Source organism: Salmo trutta, chromosome 35, assembly GCF_901001165.1.
Source record: "Salmo trutta chromosome 35, fSalTru1.1, whole genome shotgun sequence".
In the NCBI taxonomy this organism is placed as follows: Eukaryota; Metazoa; Chordata; class Actinopteri; order Salmoniformes; family Salmonidae; genus Salmo; species Salmo trutta.
The window spans coordinates 18818538-18839872 of record NC_042991.1 but is presented as its reverse complement, the minus strand read 5'-3'; the positions used below and the strand labels follow the sequence as shown (position 1 = coordinate 18839872).

At 40.7% G+C, this 21335-nt stretch overlaps 1 protein-coding gene across 8 annotated transcripts in view; it reads left to right on the top strand.

Moving 5' to 3' along the window:
- Positions 1–21335, top strand: part of LOC115174789 (adhesion G-protein coupled receptor G6) — a 57792-nt gene that overhangs the window by 8254 nt on the left and 28203 nt on the right. For 2 of the 8 annotated variants that reach the window (XM_029733689.1, XM_029733688.1), the window contains exons 3-9: positions 10711–11061; positions 13266–13868; positions 15054–15101; positions 17371–17436; positions 18761–18829; positions 20767–20832; positions 20949–21014. In XM_029733689.1, coding sequence (XP_029589549.1) covers positions 10711–11061; positions 13266–13868; positions 15054–15101; positions 17371–17436; positions 18761–18829; positions 20767–20832; positions 20949–21014 — 1269 coding nt within the window. The remainder of the gene's footprint in view (positions 1–10710; positions 11062–13265; positions 13869–15053; positions 15102–17370; positions 17437–18760; positions 18830–20766; positions 20833–20948; positions 21015–21335) is intronic. The other 6 variants (XM_029733692.1, XM_029733696.1, XM_029733694.1 and 3 more) reach the window with 4 other exon arrangements.

Genomic DNA, 21335 nt, shown 5'->3' with positions numbered 1-21335 from the left:
AAAATATAATTTATATTTTATTAAGCTATGTTCAATTGTATTATTCATACTATAAAACAATGCCACGGAATTCTAAGCGAGTCTTGTCTGCTAAATGAACTAGTGTAGCCCACAGCCATATGGCATAGTTAAATCATGGCCTAACATAAGGACAACTCAGAGTATGCTAATCTGTCATCTGAAATAGACTACATTTTCTTCATATCATGTTTCTTTAAAAATGTTTAAAATCAATAATGGATTTATTGTGATGGTGTAGGCTATATTACATGGATTTATTCGACTTTTTAAAATGTAGATGTTCTTAAGGTCTGCATCAGTGGCTTGTAGGCTATGTGTGGAAGCCAGGAGATGCTCAATGTGTTTATGTTAATTAAGAGTCTATTACCGTGAGACCAGCAGTTATTTGCTTGACAATCACCAGCTGACAACATTTTATGACCGCCATAGCCCTAAGCAAAACTCCTGTCTGTTAAAAGATGGGGTCATATGCGATTAAACTGCATGGGTCATCACAAGCCCCCCAACCCCCCTCCCTTGCCTTCCCTCCTCTCCCCTCCTAAGGTATAGCACTTAATTAGCCCTCTCATGAAAACAGGGGTGGGGCAGATACCAGCTGAGATACAGCTAGTTGGTGAGCTGCCAAGAGACCAGGAGGGGAGGGGGCTGCTTGAAAGCAGTAGAGTAATCTGGAGGATTAAACCTTCTCAGAGGTCCTCTATCTGAAATCATCTATTTTTAGGCCGCACGCATAATACTTGAAAGTAATACTTTCAAGTATTTTTCAGTTATTGTTTAAACCCCTTTCTTCCCCTCTTTTGTATCTGGCATTCCATCCCCTGGCACCATCCCACTGCAGCCTGCCCTGCCGCCTCTCAAAGGAGCTTTCTGATCAAACCCTGTTTTTAAGGCACTCTCTTCACTGGCACACTTCACATTTTCAGTCATGCTACAGTAACAACAATGTGCGAATTTCATTACAAGTCGGCGTCTTGAGGTTTATACAGCAACAATGGGGTTTTGTGTTCTTATGTTAATGTGTCCTTCAAAACTTTTAATCACAGAAATATACAGTTTTCCATCTCTTTGACAGTTAAACGTATACACATGTTGCTCTTTTTCAACACTGTACTGTACACAGTCACTTTTTGTAACCCACAATTATTGAACACTGCCAGTCAGATGGAAAATTCTTTGAACATTTTTAAACAAAAGATGTATTTTTATTTAACATGAAATAACTTCCTAGGAGTTGCTGAAGCCAGTTATTCAACATGTACTCTCACATGTAATTGGCAGAAATCAGTTACAGTGATTATGTGTATTAACTTAAAATGATATACTTCGGTGTGGGTCTAAGTGTGTATGCGTGCGTGCAGCCGTACCAATGATGTACATACAATGAGCTCCAAATGTATTGTGACAGTGAAATAACATGATTAAGGATAATCCTGAATGAATTGTGAATAATGTTGAGTGAGAAAATTACAGAGGCATGTCATACCCTCCCCCTACCCCCAACATTTTTAAAATAAAAATCCCCCTCTTATTGTAATGGTGAGAGGTTAGCATGTCTTGGGGGTATGATTATTAAAAATTCATTCAGGACTATCTGTAAAAATGGTAGCATCCACATTAATGGTAGCATCCACGTTAGCTCCTGAGTGGTGCAGTGGTCTAAGGCACTGCATCTCAGTGCAAGAGGCGCCACTACAGTCCCTGGTTCAAATCCGGTCTGTATCACATTCGGCTGTGATTGGGAGTCCATAGGGCAGTGCACAATTGGCCCTTCCGGGTTTGGCCTTGGTAGGCGGTCATTGTAAATAAGATTTTGTTCTTAACTGACTTGCCTAGTTAGATAAAGGTCAAATAAAAGAATAATTTTGAAGTGTTTAGAAACGTATTATTTACAATAAAAGTGACTCATTTTTTACGATTCTTTTCTATTGGGCACAAAATAATCTGAAACACAAAATAATCTGAAACACAACCAAACAAACAGCAAATGCATCCAACAAGTTTGTAGAGTCACAAGCAGTGTTCCCTCTAAACTGCTAAAATGTGCGCGTGCTCCGCCTAGACTGCAGCGCAGAAGAAATGCCAGGCTGTGCAGAGACGCAAGAGATTGAACTTCACCGAGTTCGCCCCATTAGTTTTCACTATATAGATCATTGTTTTTTTCTGTGATTGAATCAACATTATATCAGCCCCTTTTCAATGCAACAAACCAAAAACAAATCCAAGCTTTGCAAGATTGAGTCTGTGATTTTGTTGTAGGAAGAGCCAGAGAGCAACGGAGTAGAATTCTATTTGTGGGGGTAGCCCACGAGCGGTCAGATCAGAGCGCAGAGCCACGCTTGTACTCATTTCTTGATATTCTTTGCTAGTTATAGTTAGCGACTTATTAGCCCAGTTATAGATACGTAGAGTTCAGCAATGGGGAGTGCTTCCTCATGCTTCCTGCAAGAGCACAAATCCTGTATGCTACATTTCACGCTGTCTTTTAAAACCCAATCAGTTAAAAAGAATATATCTTAATTAAAGGAGCAGTGTTGTATTTTGAGACAGGTTTGAACATGCAAATAAGCCAATAGGCAGAGAGTTCGGCCGACATTGTCGAATTCTCTGCAGTGGTGGAATAAGTACCCAATTGTCATACTTGAGTAAAAGTAAAGATACCTTAATAGAAAATGACTCAAGTAAAAGTGAAAGTCACCCAGTAAAAACCTATTTGAGTAAAAGTTTTAAAGTATTTGATTTTAAATGTAGTTAAGTATCAAAAGTAAATGTAATTTCAAAAATATACTTAAGTATCAAAAGTACAAGTAAATGTATAAGTAATTTCTAATTTCTTATCTTAAGCAAACCAGATGGCACCATTTTCTTGTTTTTTATTTTATTTACAGATAGCCAGGGGCATGCTCCAACAAATCAGAGGCAGTAGGGATGACCAGGGATGTTCTCTTGATAAGTGTGTGAATTAGATGACTACTTTCGGGTGTCAGGGGAAAAGTATGGACTAAAAAGAACACTATTTTCTTTAGGAATATAATGAAGTAAAAGTTGTAAAAAATATAAATAGTAAAGTACAGATACTAAAAAAAAACGACATAAGTAATACTTTCAAGTATTTTTACTTAAGTACTTTACACCACTGATTCTCTGTATGGTAATAATAATTAATTGTATTTTGCAAAGTGGTTTCTTGCATCATACAACACAATACAATGCAATTTACAGTCACCTATTTGGCCCATGGTATTACAGACCACATAAAAAAACATTAATTAATGTCTAGCCCATAATCATGTAAAAACGTTTTTAAAAGTCTCATTCAATGTAGTTCTTCATTGAACACGACATATAGGCAAATGTAGGCTATATCTTAAAAATCAAAAGCTATTTCCATGTGAAAATGTTGGGATTTGCTCCATTGGTTTTGTTGGTAGACCTACATTATGCTATAGCCACAATAGCCTATTGGCTGCTGTCTAAAACTGTAAGGGTACAGCCTCAGTGTTCACTGTAAACGCGTGCTGGAAGTTGCACAGAATTCTCACAACGTTCAAGTTTCCACTCACAAGACCTAAAATTTGCTCAGTGCCCCCAAAAGGTTGAGGGAACATTGGTCACAAGCTTGATGTAATCATTACGTGCTAGGAATTTGCTTCCTACTGCTTCTTACAAGAGCACAAATCGTGTCCCAATACTTTTGGTCCCCTAAAATGGGGGGACTATGTACAAAAAGTGCTGTAATTTCTAAACGGTTCACCTGATATGCATGAAAATACCCACAAATGAAAGCTGTCAGTCTGCACTTTAACCTCACAGTCATTGTATAATTTCAAAGTGCTGGAGTACAGAGCGAAAACCACAAAAGATGTGTCTCTGTCCAAATGCTTTTGGAGCTCACTGTAAAGTATATAAACCCATTGGGGGGTGTGTGTGTGTGTGTGTGTGTGTGTGTGTGTGTGTGTGTGTGTGTGTGTGTGTGTGTGTGTGTGTGTGTGTGTGTGTGTGTGTGTGTGTCCTCTGGGCCATGTGAGTGCAGGGTGGTTCAGTACACAGGGGGCTGGTCAGGCCCATGGCAGCGGTCAGGGCTTAGTGGGTCTCAGAGGGATGTGAACAGGGACATACAAACTGAGTAAACATCATTTGGCATGTTGTTTTTCCTCTTGCGCACCACACACACACCACACCAGTGGCTGACAGCACCACACACACACACACACACGTCTGTAAAACTGCAGGGTATTCCAGTAGCATGATTCCGTCCAATAGTGATTTCACTCTCCTTTGCAAAACAGACTCAGTCCAGTTGTCAAACGTTGATCCCATTACTTGTTTATTTAAATCCTGACCATGAAGGGAGTTTGTTCATGCTGTTGTTTTTTCTCTGGACCCTGCCAAATATTATATGAAATTGCCACCATTTTGTTGGGAGGGTTTCTAGTTGACTCCACTAAATGGTAACCACAGCAGCACAACCACAGTTCTGTTGGTATGCAAATGCTGAGGCATCACCCTTGTTGTTGTCTAATGTATCTCAATGTTGTGGAAGTGAAACGATGATGGACTGACTGTCTGGACATCCAGTCACACTCTCCAACATGTGTTCACATTTTCAATACCATGATTTATGTGTCTGTTTTGCATTAGCTCTGTTAATTCCTTATAATTCATGTTCAGGGTCTATTCTCATAACATGGAAAAACGGAAAAAAAACCATTTTCAAAGCAGAGTGGATCAAGGTAAAGTATTTTACGGAAAACCACTGTTTTAGAACTCCTTACTGGTCACAGAATCAGGAAAGATTCAGACTTTCCAATGTGCTAAGTAGTACATTTAGGAACAAAGGGTAATAAAACAAATGACCTTTATTCTTTGCAGTAGTGCTCATTCCAAGACCATCCAAAATCAGTATTTTGATGTTTACACACATTTCTTTTCTAATTCAGTCGTATTTTAATCTTATTCAAGTGCTAGCATGACATGCGGGAAAAAATCAAACTAATGCTGCATGTCAAATGTATTATTAAAGTGGGATGATTCTCATTGGCCGGGCTCCTATTACATAGAAATGTATGGATACAAACTTTTTTTAACGTATTTAGATACTGACAAGTCCAATTGCTTTGTGCAATTGGAACCACAGTGAATACCAATGCCTGCATTCTGAGAGTACATTTGCTAGGATACATCATTGATAATTGTTGGAGTTAAGACAGACATTTACATTCAAATGTGTTTTTGTTTGGTTTACCAAAGAGATAATGGAATTTCATAGGGTTTAGAAATTAGAATGGAGAATTAATACTTGTCATGTCAATGATGTTCCCTTAACATTTACCTGCAGACACTGAGCACACTTTTGCTATGGAAAGTAATAAAAAATACAGCTCTGCCACCAATGATGCTTAAAAACTCAGTTGTTTCTCCTTCGATCAATCTACAAACCCGACCACAACTCCTGAGCTCACAAGTGCGCACCATTGTAACCTTAATTCCTTTTTGACATGTCTCCTATCAATGGTTATCATGGTCATCATTTGCGTTGGTGTTACTTCCTCACCAGTGTTTGCTCAGAGCCTCTCACCGTTCCTTTTGTCTCAGTTTTTCTCATTGTAAAACCATACATATGTAGGATCTTAATTTGATCACCCTGTGGCAGGATAACTTTACTGCAACGCAGGACATTTAAAACGTGTAGTGTATATGAGATTTAAAAAGGCTTCTAAAGTTTGTGATATCCACTTAGAAATTTCAAACTTGATTTTCACTTACGGAAAATGTATCAACCGTTACAAAAATGTCGATTAATTATAATCCACATAACATTTCAAATTTCCTCTTGTTGCAGGATTATTTTCCTGCTGTAGGAGACTGGTTCAGATTAAGATTCTACATCTGTATCACAACACCCAACGTCCTCCCTCGTATTTCTCTCTGTTTGCACATAGATGGTAAATCACTAGTGATTCTGACTGGTTAAAAGAAGATACCCAGTCACTTTATTACACCACGTACCTTATATTTGACCACTTGTTGACCTGGGGTGTAGAAATGTTCTCTGTGTCTTTTATGGGACTGGGCTATGGCCCTGATAAATCCTAGAGTCAAATGAGAAGGGCTGTCGCTCACTCTGCGTTTCATCCTCCACTCAGACACTCCTAATGAAACCAGTGCACAGCACCAGTATGCCGCAGTCAATTATGTCTAGGCCATTAATTTGGACTGTTTGGTAATCCCTTACATCAATATGAGTATAATAGCTTTCACTTGGAGTACTATAATTGTATCAATCTATGTTTATTTTGAATAGAAGTGTGGCTGTTACTTTTTGATGGCTTTTAAAAAAGACAAGTGGATAATGTGTACAGTTAGCTTCATATTTAGATGACAGGTGATGTGGCATGTGATTGAGTGCAGCCTGAATAGTACACTATTCAGTGTACTGGTGGGATGTTTGCAGTGGTGTAAAAAGTACCCAATTATCATACTCTAGTAAAAGTAAAGATATCTTAATACAAAATGACTCAAGTAAAAGTGAAAGTCACCCAGTAAAATACTACTTAAGTAGAAGTCTAAAAGTATTTGGTTTTAAATATACTAAAGTATCAAAAGTAAAAGTATAAATAATTTTAAATTCCTTATATTAAGCACATTTACCAGGGGCACACTCCAACACTCAGACATCATTTACAAATGAAGCATGTGTGTTTAGTGAGTCCACCAGATCAGACGCAGTAGGGATGACCACGGTTGTTCTCTTGTTAAGTGTGTGAATTGGACCATTTTCCTGTCCTGCTAAGCATTGAAAATATAACGAGTACTTTTGGGTTTTAGGGAAAATGTATAGAGTAAAAAGTACATCATTTTCTTTAGGAATGTAGTGAAGTAAAAGTAAAAGTTGTCAAAAATATAAATAGTGAAGTACAGATACCCACAAAAAACTGCTTAAGTTGTACTTAAAGTATTTTTTACTTAAGTACTTTACACCACTTGATGTTTGGATAGTTGACCTTTAAATTGTACACTGTCTCTTTATAAACGTTCAAGTTTGTGATGAGGACATGCAACAGATCAGTCATTCATACATTGCTATGATCATTGTTCTCCTGAAGAAGATATCGCTTTTCCTGTCTTTCTGTTCCCCCAAATATTTGGATATACTTGTAAAGTTACCAAGTTATTAGCTAACTAGCCAATGAGGTAACATGACAGAACAAGATGTAAACAAATGGTTAACGACGTGTGAGTAGTTTTAGAACGGCCCATGACATGGTTTATAAAGTAAATGCAGTCCTGGCTATCCGCTAGAGGAATATAAAATGTCGCCCCGGTATTATTGGTCAGATCTGTTGACCTGGTATGGTTAGAAGCAAACCATTTTCATTGTTATAATGTTGCAATCTTGACGCTATCGAATCTGCACTCTTTTTTTCTTTAGGGCACAAGGAAACAAATGTACAGCGAAGCCTTATCATTACAACAATAATTATCTGAAAACTCTTGGTCGCACAGCAAAATATTTCATTGCATATGCTACCAAATTGGTCACACTTTAGAGCCCTGAATATGTATGATAATGCTTGAGACTCATGTTGCTGGCAGTAATAGTTTTTTCTTTGACTGGGCCATTCACTTTTTCCACATTTTGTTACATTACAGCCTTATTCTAAAATTGATTCAATTCATTTATTTTCTCATCTATCTACATACAATACCCCATAATGACAAAGCGAAAACAGGTTTTTAGAAATGTTTCCAAATGTATAAAAAAAATAAAAAACAGAAAGGCCTTATTTACATACGTATTCAGACTTTGCTATGAGACTTGAAATTGAGCTCAGGTGCATCCTGTTTCCATTGATAATCCTTGAGCTGTTTCTACAACTTCTTTGGAGTCCAACTGTGGTAAATTCAATTGATTGGACATGACTTGTCTAATATAAAGGCACATACCTGTCTATATAAGGCCCACAGTTGACAGTGCATGTCAGAGCAGAAACCAAGCCATGAGGTCATAGAAATAGTCCATAGAGCTCAGAGACAGGATTGTGTCGAAGCACATCTGGGGAAGGGTAACAAAACATTTCTGCAGCATTGAAGGTCCCCAAGAACAAGGTGGAAGAAGTTTGGAACCACCAAGACTCTTCCTAGAGCTGGCCACCCGGCCAAACTGAGCAATCGGGGGAGAAGGGCCTTGGTCAGGGAGGTGACCAAGAACCCGATAGTCACTCTGACAGAGCTCCAGAGTTCCTCTGTGGAGATGGGAGAACCTTCCTGAAGGACAACCATCTCTGCAGCACTCCACCAATCAGACCTTTATGGTAGAGTGGCCAGACGGTAGCCACTCCTCAGTAAAAGGCTCATGACAGCCCGCTTGGAGTTTGCCAAAAGGCACCTAAAGAACTCTCAGACCATGAGAAACAAGATTCTCTGGTCTGATGAAACCAATATTGAACTCTTTGGCCTAAATGCCAAGCGTCACGTCTGGAGGAAACCAGGTACCGCTCATCACCTGGCCAATACATCTCTACGGTGAAGCATGGTGGTGGCAGCATCATGCTGTGTGGTTGTTTTTCAGTGGCAGGGACTGGGAGACTAGTCAGGCTCGAGGGAAAGATGAGAGTAGCAAAGTTCAGAGAGATCCTTGATGTAAACCTGCTCTAGAGCGCTCAGGACGTCAGACTGGGGTGAAGGTTCACCTTCCAACAGGACAAGACCTTAAGCACACAGTCAAGACAATGCAAGAGTGGTTTCGGGACAAGTCTCTGAATGTCCTTGAGTGGCCCAGCCAGAGCTCGGAGTTGAACCCGATCTAACATTTCTGGAGAGACCTGAAAATAGCTGTGCAGCGACACTCCCCATCAAACTGACAGAGCTTGAGAGGACCTGCAGAGAAGAATGGTAGAAACTCCCCAAATGCAGGTGTGCCAAGCTTGTAGCGTCATACCCAAGAAGACTCGAGGCTGTAATCGCTGCCAAAGGTGCTTCAACAAAGTACAGAGTAAAGGGTCTGAATACTTATGTAAATGTTATAATTTATTTTTTATTTTTTGGCCAAAAAATGGAAAAACCTGTTTTTGCTTTGTCATTATGGGGTATTGTGTGTAACTTGATGAGGGGGAAAAAACTATTTAATCCTTTTTAGAATAAGGCTGTAACGTAACAAAATGTGGAAAAAGTCAAGGGGTCTGAATACTTTCCGAATGCACGTTAATAGGTGTTTTTGAACCAGGAAAAGGAACAGCCATTTAAAGCTGTAATTTGGTCGGCCTGAGTGAGTGGATTTAGTTTTTAGGACCCTCTTGACCGTCTTGGCTGAGAAGAGGGCACATGTTGGCAGGTATAACAGTGCCACAGTAGGACCAGGCTGTAATCTGACCTTGCATCAGTTATCCATTGTGGGGTACATAACACTTCTAATGAGTCAATTTTCTGAAGCAACGACAACTCTGGACTGGAATCAGGCGATAAACAAAAACGTATGGTTTTGGTAGTCTTTTTTGCCGGTGGATAATTTGCTCTTACTGTTCCCTCGACCCTCTCCAAGGGTAGAATTCTCTGGATTGTTGCCTTCCAGGTTTCCTAATACCTGATTTGATTCAGTTTGCAGAGAAATCACACCCCAAAGGTAACATGGCTCCTGCCTGTAAGGCATCAGGATCCAGGATCAGAGAGTTAGGCAAGTAAACGAAAACACCCAACATAAAAACTGCTGATTTCCATTGAATGGGTGTTATCCAGGCTTTGGCTTTTGAATTGTAATATAAATGTTCCTGAAATTTCATAGAGAAAGACTTACAGAAGATGCACTGTTGCTCACAATCAAGTTAAAAAGTTGGATCAATAAGCTAATGGAGAAGAGACAAACACGATTACTGGCCATATTGAGATTGCTGTATTTAATTCTGTCTTATTACAGTTCTAGAAGACTGTATTACATAACCGTGTTAAATGACTTTGAACGATTCTGAAAGGGATCCCATCATTATGCCGACTTTGAGTGTCTTCTGATTGTACTAGCTACGTACAGTACTTGTTTGAGTTGAGCCTATGTTTAGATGTCTGCAGACCGCTCTCATTACTATTCACATTTCATGTTTATTTATGCAAAATAAAATAGACGGTCTTGTAACTTGTGTTGAATGCCGATCAAGAATGGCACTTGACAAATTTGAGTTGCTTTGCAGTGGTATTTTGCTCAAATGTTTCTGCCAGTGTTTGCTGTGGTTTTGGCTCACACATTAGCCTGGCCTGGATGAACATAAGTCATTGTTTTCTGAGTGAAGGTTTCTTTTCAGCCCATTAACATTTTTATCTGTGCATAGTTTTTAGGTGACCTTTAAATCATAGCTATGGTATTTTATTATCTCAAACATATTTTTCAACTGCAGAAGTAGTATTAGTGCCTTATTTCACTGACTGACTCTTGACTCTTTGCTACTACTAATCTAAATCTCCTGTAAGTCTAAACTTGAGATGGTCCCTGTTGTCTGACTCTATTGGTCCACTAACACAGTCTCTCTGACCTCTGACCTTGGCCTTGCACTGGCCTTGTACTGTTGCACTACTGACCTGACTCCTCCTCCACTGCCTTACCTGTCCTGTCCTGTCCTGGTGTCCCCTGGTGTCTCCTGGTGTCTTCCTGTACTCCCTGTTTCTGGGCTATAGTTGTGACAACATGTCCATGTTTTGCTTCAGCAGTGTTGAGCTGTAGTAACTCCAACTGCGTTGTGGTGCTCACGGACTCCCAGGGTACCTTTACCTCCCCCTGCTACCCCCAAGTGTACCCCAAAAGTCAGGCCTGCAAGTGGACTCTGCAGGCCCCGGCTGGATTCATTGTGCAAATAACCTTCTTCGACTTTGATCTCGAGGAGGCCCTGGGGTGCATCTATGACCGCGTCATTGTCAACACCGGAAACCAAGATGTGAAATTTTGTGGCTTGACAGCCAACGGACTGACACTAAACTCCACCGGCAATGTGATGGAGATGTCATTTAACTCAGACTTTAGCGTCCAAAAGAAAGGATTCAATGTCAGTTACAGGCAAGGTATGTTTTAAAGCGGGCACATTTTTACAGGTATATTTGAATGATTATGATTTTTTGGTTTATTATGGTTATTATTGTTATTATGATTCTTCTTGTGTTTATAGTTGGAATGTTTTTACATGACATTTTATTTTCTATTTTGAACGTGGTAGTTTAGATGTTATGGTTTAGCCATGCTCTATTACAGTAAGCTTCAGGTATTTATAAGTAATTCCCCATGCCATTTTAGAGGAATTTCACGTAACACAAGCATCAAACATCTCCGTCATTATACTAACCAAACAGCAACAACATGGCTTAGGACAAACATGTCTTCCATCCATTATGCTAAAAAAAGTACACTTTTTTTCTTATTTCTAACACACTAGCGCTAATAACTAAAATGTTGTATTCTCAATATAGTAGTCAGAGAAACCTAGGATATCTAATAACATTGATTGTTTTATAGTGTATAGCCTATAAATGGTGTATGTTCCGTTTTATAGAATCTTAGTCCCAGCCTTTATCTAGGCACCACATGTAAACCCTGCACATCAAAGAGTTACAATAAGTTTATTCACACATAGCTCCCCCCCCAGTAACCTTTTAAAGAGCACTAGTCCATCAAAATCACTCCCAGCTTGAACAGAACCTCCGATTTACATCGAGTCCAAGTGCGAATCAAGTGTCAGGGACTGGTGCCGTAGCTGTTCAATGCCTTCACATTATTTAAAACATTTTCACAAAATTCTGGAGACCAATTTTACTGTGAGAGACCACAGGACAAAAAATTTCAGCCAGTCAAGTTGGAACATGGTATGCTTTGCAATATGCAAGCAATCTTTCTGTTGCTGTGAAACACCAGGGAGGCCAAGGAAAACCTGCTTTGGGAGGTTTTCACCGTGCTTGGTTCTGGTTGGCTCCTTCGCCATCCTCAAGCATTGGGTATCAATTTAACGCATGGCTGTCAGATGAGCTAGAGTTGTCAGCGTCTATCATTTAAATTGAATAATTCATACAGTGCATCACATGAGCCTTTATTCTCCCACATTCATCAGTCTTGTGGTCTAAGCTCCTATTGGGTTTAAAGTCAAGGTGATATCCCAACCGGCAGGCAACCTATTGAACTTGGCTTTCAATCTGTTAGCAGCCCAACGTCCTGCCTGGAGCCCTGGAATCATATGACGGTGTCACAGTAAGCTCTGGCCCTTCCGTATGGCTCGCAAAGCAGATCGGAGATCAACAACACAAACAGAGCCCTGCAGGATCTATCAAAAGGGCCTCTCAACTGTGTCAAATCCTGATACCACATTCAAAGCTGAGTTTTTCCATTCCAAATTGGCTGTCACTCTGGCAGTGGGGATGGCCAACAGCAACAAACCAGAGCTTCATTAAAATGAAACGTGTCAGAAAGTATGAAATGAGCGTACAGTACATTTTAAAAAGGAACAGAAACAACTTTTTTCTTCCTGAAAAACCTCATTTATTGGTGGGAATGGGAAATGTGGAGTGATAGTTGACATTTAATCTTAGTGATAAGAGGAAGGCCTGAGATGTCACCTGCCTAACTGGCACTGTTCATCCTCTGGGCTGTGGAACACTCTGCAGTCATATAACGATGATGTGGAAATGGTGCCTCATTAAATGAAGAAAAGTGAATAACGACAGACAGTAGGAGAGTGACACGTGAAGATTATTCAATCGGTTAGCCTATCATTTAGATGTAGTAATTTATACAGTGCCTCATGAACTTTTATTCTCCCACACTCATCAGTCAATGAATTAGCCTTTAAGCATTCAAAAGTCAGAGTATGACTGAATAGCAGTAATGGCCGGCATTAGTCAGGTAAATGGTGAGTTTACCTAGACATATGGATCATTAGTTGTGTCGTTATTCAGACAAGATGTTCTGTACAGTTTAGAGCCCCTGGTTCTACTGAACATCTGACAGTCATCTAATGCAGTGGTTCTCAACTTCAATCCACGAGACCCACAGTGCTGGTTTTTGTTCCAGCCCAGCACTAACAAAACCGATTCAACTGATCAAAGGCTTAATGGTTAGTTTATGACTTGATGAGGCAGGTTGAATTTTTTTACTCTTGTATTGGAGGCAGCTCTGCCCCGCAGGAAGAATGATTGTCATCGATTGATTCCGCAGTTTAATTAGGCCTGGAGGTGAAAACACTTTGTTCTCTAATGCTCTTCTTTCTACTTGTGTGCTGTAGTTGCCGTGGCGCTGAGGAATCAGAAGGTCATGTTGCCGAACGGCAATGGCAAAGTGGTCAAGGTCTCCAATTCAGTGACCATACCGACCATTCAGCAGTTCACCGTGTGCTTTGAGGTAGCCCGCTCCAACCAAAAGAACAAGGAAACCATCTTCTCTTACACCCGCCAAGAGGACAGCAGTGGTGATGAAGCCCTAAGTTTCGGAATGAACCAGGATGGAATGGCACTGGTCATGAGTAACGAGACATGTCTGGTAGACTCTATCCTCAATCCCTCGGACTTCACCTCCACCATGAAGCCATTCTGTCTCACATGGGCCTCCACCACAGGCAAGGTGGCCCTTTACTACAACAGCAACTACCGGACCAAGACCTGCTCTAACACAAGTGGGCGCTTGGTGGGGGCCGGGGGCCTTTTCAGGCTGGGGGGTAAGAATAGCTTCGATGGGAACATCTATAACTTCCGCCTATGGGATAGCGCCATGAGCATGACACAGTTGGCCGCCCTTACCTGTGACGCCGTCGGCAACGTCATTGACTGGGACAACAGCTTCTGGGACATCCCCTCTTCGCTGGCACAGACGGACAGAACACTGAGCTGCAGTGAGTATCCAAATATAGTCATATCCTTTGCACATTGGTATGTTCTATTTATGTTGACTGATTTCCAGTCAGCAGAACTTCAAAAGTGTTTGACTGACAGAAGTCTATATATTGTTATCGGAACAATTTCCTGGTTCATTAGTAACAGTTCGTGCAATATTATTCCAAGTGATATACTAGTTATGAGAGAGCCTAAATCCTAAGTAACTCAAACAGTCCAGTGTTATCCGAACTGCTAAGGAAGATGAAAGCAGCAGCAGCAGGACAAAGATATGCTCCATGTCTCTACCTTTGAAAGTATTAGGATTCTGTTTGTAGCGATAGGAGCGTAGCCACAGCGAAGGAGCCAGGGCTGTCAGGAAATGTCTGCCGATCGCCCGGTGCCCACTAGAGAATGGTGCTGTGTGTGGTTTAGCTGTGGAAAGTACGAAGTGCAGAATCATGCATTTCTCCTACCGTTATGAGTCTCTCAGAACACACACACAGGCCCCATGGCTGAGGAAACTCTTTTTACTTAGCCCCATTCCTGAAACACTATCTGCTCGGCTACAGCTTGGGCCTGAGAGTCTGTGAAAGAGAGTTCAGCTCAGAGAACTTTTAAGATCAAATTGTAGGAGTTCCCTTCCCAACGCTAAGCTCTCCCTTTCACAGAGGTGCACAGAGAAAGATGTCTGTCTCTCTGAACATTCCCCTAACTCTTGTGTTAGTCTTGAAACTGCTCATGGGTGTGGATGATCTGGAACAACCAACTCTCCCTTTTGTACTCCGAGCAATGTTTCTGCATTTCATGACCCACCACACTGCAGTTTGAGTTAAGATCTCTGCTGCTGCTCCAGTTCAGAATCATACATACCAGATGTTAAAACAGATAGACTCTAGCTCTACTGTACTGCACACTATTTAGAAGAGGAGTAGGGTAGACAATATACTGTTGTTCAGAAGCATATCACCTCTGGTATATATTTATATGTCCTTGTGTCCTTGTTTGTCTTTACATAAACACACCTCCGTGTTGCATTGTGGTCCATTAGATTATTAAATGTTAATTCACTTATTAAGACAACAAATGCTTTGCTTTGCCCACAGGAGTTTGTTTCCATGTCACTGGCTGATGCAGCTGCTGCTAATTAAATGCCCATGGCTGACTGTTGTGATACCTACTCATGTCAAGTTTTCTCTTTACAGTCTGTTTCCCACATTGCATACACTTAACAACAGCTGTTCCATCTAGTGGTGAGTGTGCTGCTAACAACTTGATTGCTTTGTGAAAGTTGCTTGCTTGAGTGCTTAGTGCCATGGGAGATGATGCATGTGAAATACGGTGTTAACTAATATAGCATTTAAACTAATGGTTCCAGGAAACAGAGGGTGGCGTTAGTTATATTATGGAGGAACTTTCTACCTAGACTCTGAACGTAACATGTCAATGATAAATCAGGTCCCAGTTTGAGTCATCTTCAGTCAATATGCCAAATCTATACACAGATAGATGAATCTTAGTCTTGCGTCATACATTGAAAGCCTCAACTCAAGATCAACCAAGTAAAGTTCTAGGTAAAGTTCTAAGTTATTTTTCTGCTCCCAGACTTTGTGTTGTGACAAAATGAGACTCTGCATGATGCGAGTCTGTCCCTGCTTTGAATAACAGCAATGTATCTGCCAGGCTCATCTGTCCAGGGCTTCTAATGCAGGAAGCACATTAAAGACCCCATGCTTACAGAGCAGACAGAGACTTCTTAGGAACTAAGATGTAACAACCAAACCACATGTACACTGATCCACAGCTGAGCCAACGATGTTGTCAGGAGGCTGAGGGGCCCAAACCTTAGGTAGTCTGGTAGGTAGTTTGATTGGTAGTCTGGTTGGTAGTCTGGTAGGTAGTCTGGTTGGTAGTCTGGTAGGTAGTCTGGTTTGTAGCCTGGTAGATAATCTGATTGGTAGTTTGGTAGTCTGATTGGTAGTCTGATTGGTAGTCTGGTAGGTAGTCTGGTAGGTAGTTTGATTGGTAGTCTGGTTGGTAGCCTGGTAGGTAGTCTGGTAGGTAGTCTGGTAGATAGTTTGATTGGTAGTCTAGTTGGTAGCCTGGTAGGTAGTCTGGTAGGTAGTCTGGTAGGTAGTCTGATTGGTAGCCTGGTTGGTAGTCTGGTAGGTAGTCTGGTAGGTAGTCTGGTAGGTAGTCTGGTAGGTAGTCCGGTTGGTAGTCCGGTAGGTAGTCTGGTAGGTAGTTTGATTGGTAGTCTGGTTGGTAGTCTGGTAGGTAGTCTGGTAGGTAGTCTGGTAGGTAGTCTGGTAGGTAGTCTGGTTGGTAGTCTGGTAGGTAGTCTGGTAGGTAGTCTGGTAGGTAGTCTGATTGGTAGCCTGGTAGGTAGTCTGGTAGGTAGTCTGATTGGTAGTCTGGTAGGTAGTCTGGTTGGTCAACAGTGTGTGGCACATGAGGCTGTAGCTGTAGTCTGTCTGGTGTCATCTAGCTCTGGGCTAATTATCAGGCTTGTGAAGAGGACTGGCCCCAGGGAAGCTCTTTGGGCCTTTCATCTCTCTGTAAGGTCAGTGGAGGAGTGAATGTCTGCATGGCTAAACTCTGTCAGAGATCCACTATTAACTGAGTCCTCACAGTCCTGGCCCAGGCACGATGGGGTTGTTTACTCTTGTTGGTCTACTAGTCTAGATATATGGAATAGCACTAGCCATTCATCCACATCACCTAAGGCACAAGGCTTTTTGAGTGGGAATGATGGGTACAGGCCTGGGAGTGACAAGATAGTCGTTTCTGATGTTTCACATCTATGTGGACTCAGCAGTGCATGAGGTAATTGTTGAAGACTGATTATTGGAATCCACCAGCCACCAGAACGATGTGTCAGTGGACCATAGGACAGTGTCAATAATGACAACTCACATCCACTAACTGATATTAAACATGGCCTCGCTCTCCTCTGACATGTCATTACTTTTCATTGCCAGTGATTACCATATTGATTAGCCATGTCCATCAAGTCCAGGTGGGTCTGTCTCGCTGTGTTCTCCTCTAATCACTCTTCTGTTTAACAACATCCCTATATCACAAAGTGCTGCATATTTTATACAAGAGAGGAAGTGTTGGCAGTTGGACTGGGCACAGCTACAGAACAGTGAGGAAAATATCAAATTCCTCGCCCTTTTCAACAAGATGAGAAGTATTTAGGCTTATGAAATTACAACATTTATATGGCAGATCATTCTGATTATTTATTGACAATTCTGGGTCCCATACCTGCCTGAGAGCATGTAGCTAGCTGAGCTGAGCGGCTGCTGGGAAACTGTCAATCTTTTTACAATGGCGGTGCTTAATACCCAGCCCGAAGTCATGCCAAATATAAAGGTTTGATGAATTTATAATGTGTGGGACTGTACTGAAATTAACATAATAATGCATAAACTTGTTTGTGTTCTTTTGAATCACTCACCATGGGAAACATTGTTGATTATGGTGATTTAACATGTTTATTTCCAATCCACTTTGAAGGTACCTCTGTACCCATCTATACATCACACACCACCAGCTGTTCCTCTCCTGGACTGGACTGCCCAGGTAGGAAACCAACGACTGTTACACATGTCAATCATTTACAACAGACAGTACAATGATTATCAAGCATCACACAATATCAATTATTAAATGTGATTAAATATTGATTAACATACTTACAGACATACCATTTGACCCTTCTTCCACATGTTTGTGTGTAAGCTCCCTGTTATGTTTTATTCAGCTTGTTTTCTTTTTTTTACATATTTACATCCTGCCAGCATTTTCATAGGCACACAGTACTTCACTCTTTCTATGTCACTTTGCATTGATGGCCACGGTATCGAGTCAATGCAGATTATGACGTAATTTTCTGGAGCCTCTGTGGAATCACATTAAAATGAGTGTTCCTGTCCATTTTGACCCCATGTTCTGGATAAAACGATGCAGGGCTAATATGGCCTCTCCTTCCCATAGACATCAGCCACAGCTAGATGTTGACTTACAAGCGACACTTTCCAAAATGTCAGTTCTCGTGCTGTGAGCAAATCTATTAAGCTCTGTCTATGGTGCATTTATTCGAAGGTCAACTCTCATATACTTTGCTTATAAGAAACACCTGTAGCACTGTGCTGGAGATTCAACAAGGTGATTGGTTGAAAATAAATGAGACTAGGATGAAGCCCATCAAATGATGGCGTCCATGGCTTATGATGGCTTAATGCAGGGTTTCTCTACTGGCAGCTGGTGATTTTATTATTCGGCCCGCCAAGTTTTCTGAAGAAAAAAATCTATAAATATTTGGTCATAAAAGACTGTAAAATCACCAGGAAATGAGCTCAACGTGATTTTAATTTAAGAAATCTGTCCAAGAATTCACATGCATAAATAGAGACATGCGATCGTATCCCAATGTAATCAAGGTTTGATATGATTCTGTTTTTCTCAAATACTATATCTGATTGAGATTCTTGCGGTCAATTTGCAGTGTACAAATGATTTATAACTATGTTCCAGCCCCCGACCATCTGCTCAAGGAAAAATCGCCCTACGGCTGAATGTAATTGGGGACCACTGACTTTGTGTATGTTTCACAGAAGAAATAACTTTCAACTCTAAACCTGTTAATCCTATCCTGGTAGAAACCATATGTTTACTGAGTAAATATTAAAACTGTCTTTCATAGGCGTGCTAATCATCGCTTCTAAAGCTACTGCATTACACAACTGTACAAGATTTCTCTGCATATTTGTATTTATATTCCTTATGCTATGCTTCGTTGCGCCATCAGTCATCTTTTGTGGCTGGTGGATGGTGCATTTGTGTTGTCTCACTTTACATTCAATTAATGCATATGTAACCTTTCTCCATACATCCCTGCAACCAGCAACATTAACTCCTACCAGCTCATCCATTATCACCACTAACATGATTTCTACTAATTCAACAACCCACGGTAAGCATCCATCCCTCCTTCACATTGTTTGTAAAGAGCACATGTTATTTTCAGCCTATCTGTTGTTATGAAGGTAAGCCAATACGATCTACTTAAAGGTAGAATCCTTAGTTTGGACTTTTTTGGACGTATAAATGAATGATAACTTAGAAATGCCTCAACTATCGTATGCCATCAGAATCCAAAATGTAAGCTTATTTTACTCCAATGTTTGTAAACAACGTAAATGTAAACACTGTGTAGCCCCAAAACATGGTTGGAACTATAATCTTGATGTCATGGATAATCAGTCCTTGCATTTATAGCTCTGTCTATGAATTTGAGAGTGATTACATTTCTCCAGGCCCAGCCCTCAGCTTTTTACCAAAACAGAGGCGGGTTGATGGCTTTGTTATTGTTTTAATTAAGGACTCTAGCTTTAATGCAGTTTGCAGCTGATGGATCACCTCTGTTTTAATCAATATGTAAAATGTCCACTGACTGACTTAGGGGATATTTACATGTGGCCCTTTAAACTAGAGAGATTTAGGTCTTATCCCAAAGTCTCTGTGATTGCTCTCATGGTTCCCTCTCAAATATCGCACAGCCAATTCCAATCTATTAAACCCTCATAATACTGAATCCACTGTTTGAGGAATGAGGTGCATTCACATAAACTTCTATCTAATCTAAGAAAATGTGTTGATAAAGGAAGTTTATGATTTGATTAACTGTCAGTGGCTCATATGAAACGCTTGGTTAATTTCTGAAATGAAATGAATTTCCCAGCCCAAATAAATAAAGATTTGTGAAAAGCAGCCACCAGTTTTAGCAAGTAGGATTCTGTAATGAGGGAAGCCACTTATTAAACATGGAAGATGAAGACATGAAGAACAGCTGTGTTTGAGTTATTTGGCAGTTTGGTGGGTTGCAGGCCATGCAGTAGGTAAACACCATGTCTCTGATACTGTACTTCAGAGGAGGCTTGTGGGAGGAGCTATAGGAGGGCAGGCTCATTGTAATGTCTGGAATGGAATGAATGGAACGGTATCAAACACATCAAACATATGGAAACCACATGTTTGACTCCGTTCCAAAAAATACCATTGCTGCCTTTACAATGAGCCTGTCCTCCTATAGCTCCTCCCACCAGCCTCTACTGCTGTACTTCCTACCTAATGGGTTTGATGCAGGAGACATTTCATCTCCATCTTTTTCTTATCTGACCTTCCTTGAAGTAACGCAAACAAGGTCCTGGGTTTTCCCTTTTAAGTTTGAAGCCACTATATATTGACTATATATATTTAGACATGATATATTTAGACATGACGTCAATTGGATGGTTGAACAACATTGATTTAACTCACTCTATACTCTTGGAAGATAAGGTGCTATTTAGAACCAAAAAGGGTTCTTCGGCTGTCCCCATAGGAGAACCCTTTGAATAACCCTTTTTGGTTTCAGGTAGAACCCTTTTGGTTGCAGGAAGAACCCTTTTGGGTTACATGTAGAACCCTTTCCACAGATGGTTCTACATGGAACCCAAAAGAGTTCTACCTGGAACCAAAAATGGTTCTCCTGTGGGGACAGTCAAATAACCCTTTTGGAACCCTTTTTTCTAAGAGTGTTGGTTATCCCCTATCCAAAACAGAGTACAGTGGTTCATATGACAGTCAAATGTAACTGTCCTGTCCTCAGGCTGTATCACATCCAGCCGTGATTGGGAAATCCCGTAGGGCGGCGCACAATTGGCTCAGCGCCGTCCTGTTTTGGCCGGTGTAGGCCGTCATTGTAAATATGAATTTGTTTTTAACTGACTTGCCTAGTTATTAAATAAAGGGTAAATATTTTTTTTTTAAATGGCCAACTCATACCCATCTATGTCTATGATCTCAACCTCAGCTCTCAATACTTCACCATCCTTTATTCATCTCATACTGTCTGCTGTCCATCACCAGTTCTCTCTGCTACCACTTCATCTGCCACAACTACTAGCATGCCTCTAACTTCCAGCTCAACAACTGGTAAGGCCATCTTTACTTCTCAACATTATTTTCCCTCTAAGAGATGAGAGCCTCAACCATTAACCACTTTGTTATTATACCCTCCTTTTGCTGTCTTGTGCTGTAAATGTCACCAGTTCAAACCACTACCCCGACCACTACTGCAGGAACTAATGTTCCAACATTACCCAGCACAACCACTGGTAAGGTATCTCTCCCAATGGAACTGATCGCAGTTTATGCAAATTGTATCTGATTATAGTTATAGTGCAAATTGCATTTTTCGGAATGTGTTACTTATAAGACCTTTATAAACACTTCAATATGGTACATCCATATAATATGTCTACGTAGTTTAGTCTGATTTCCCTCTCAGAACATTTAGCAAACACATGACATTTGACAGTCACTACATTGTCATTTACTTTCAGGAAAAAAGGTAAAGATGAGAGATCTTCCCAGTGATGTTGTAAATGGCATGGCCACGTATTGACCCATATAACCCCATGCATACTCTCTAGCGC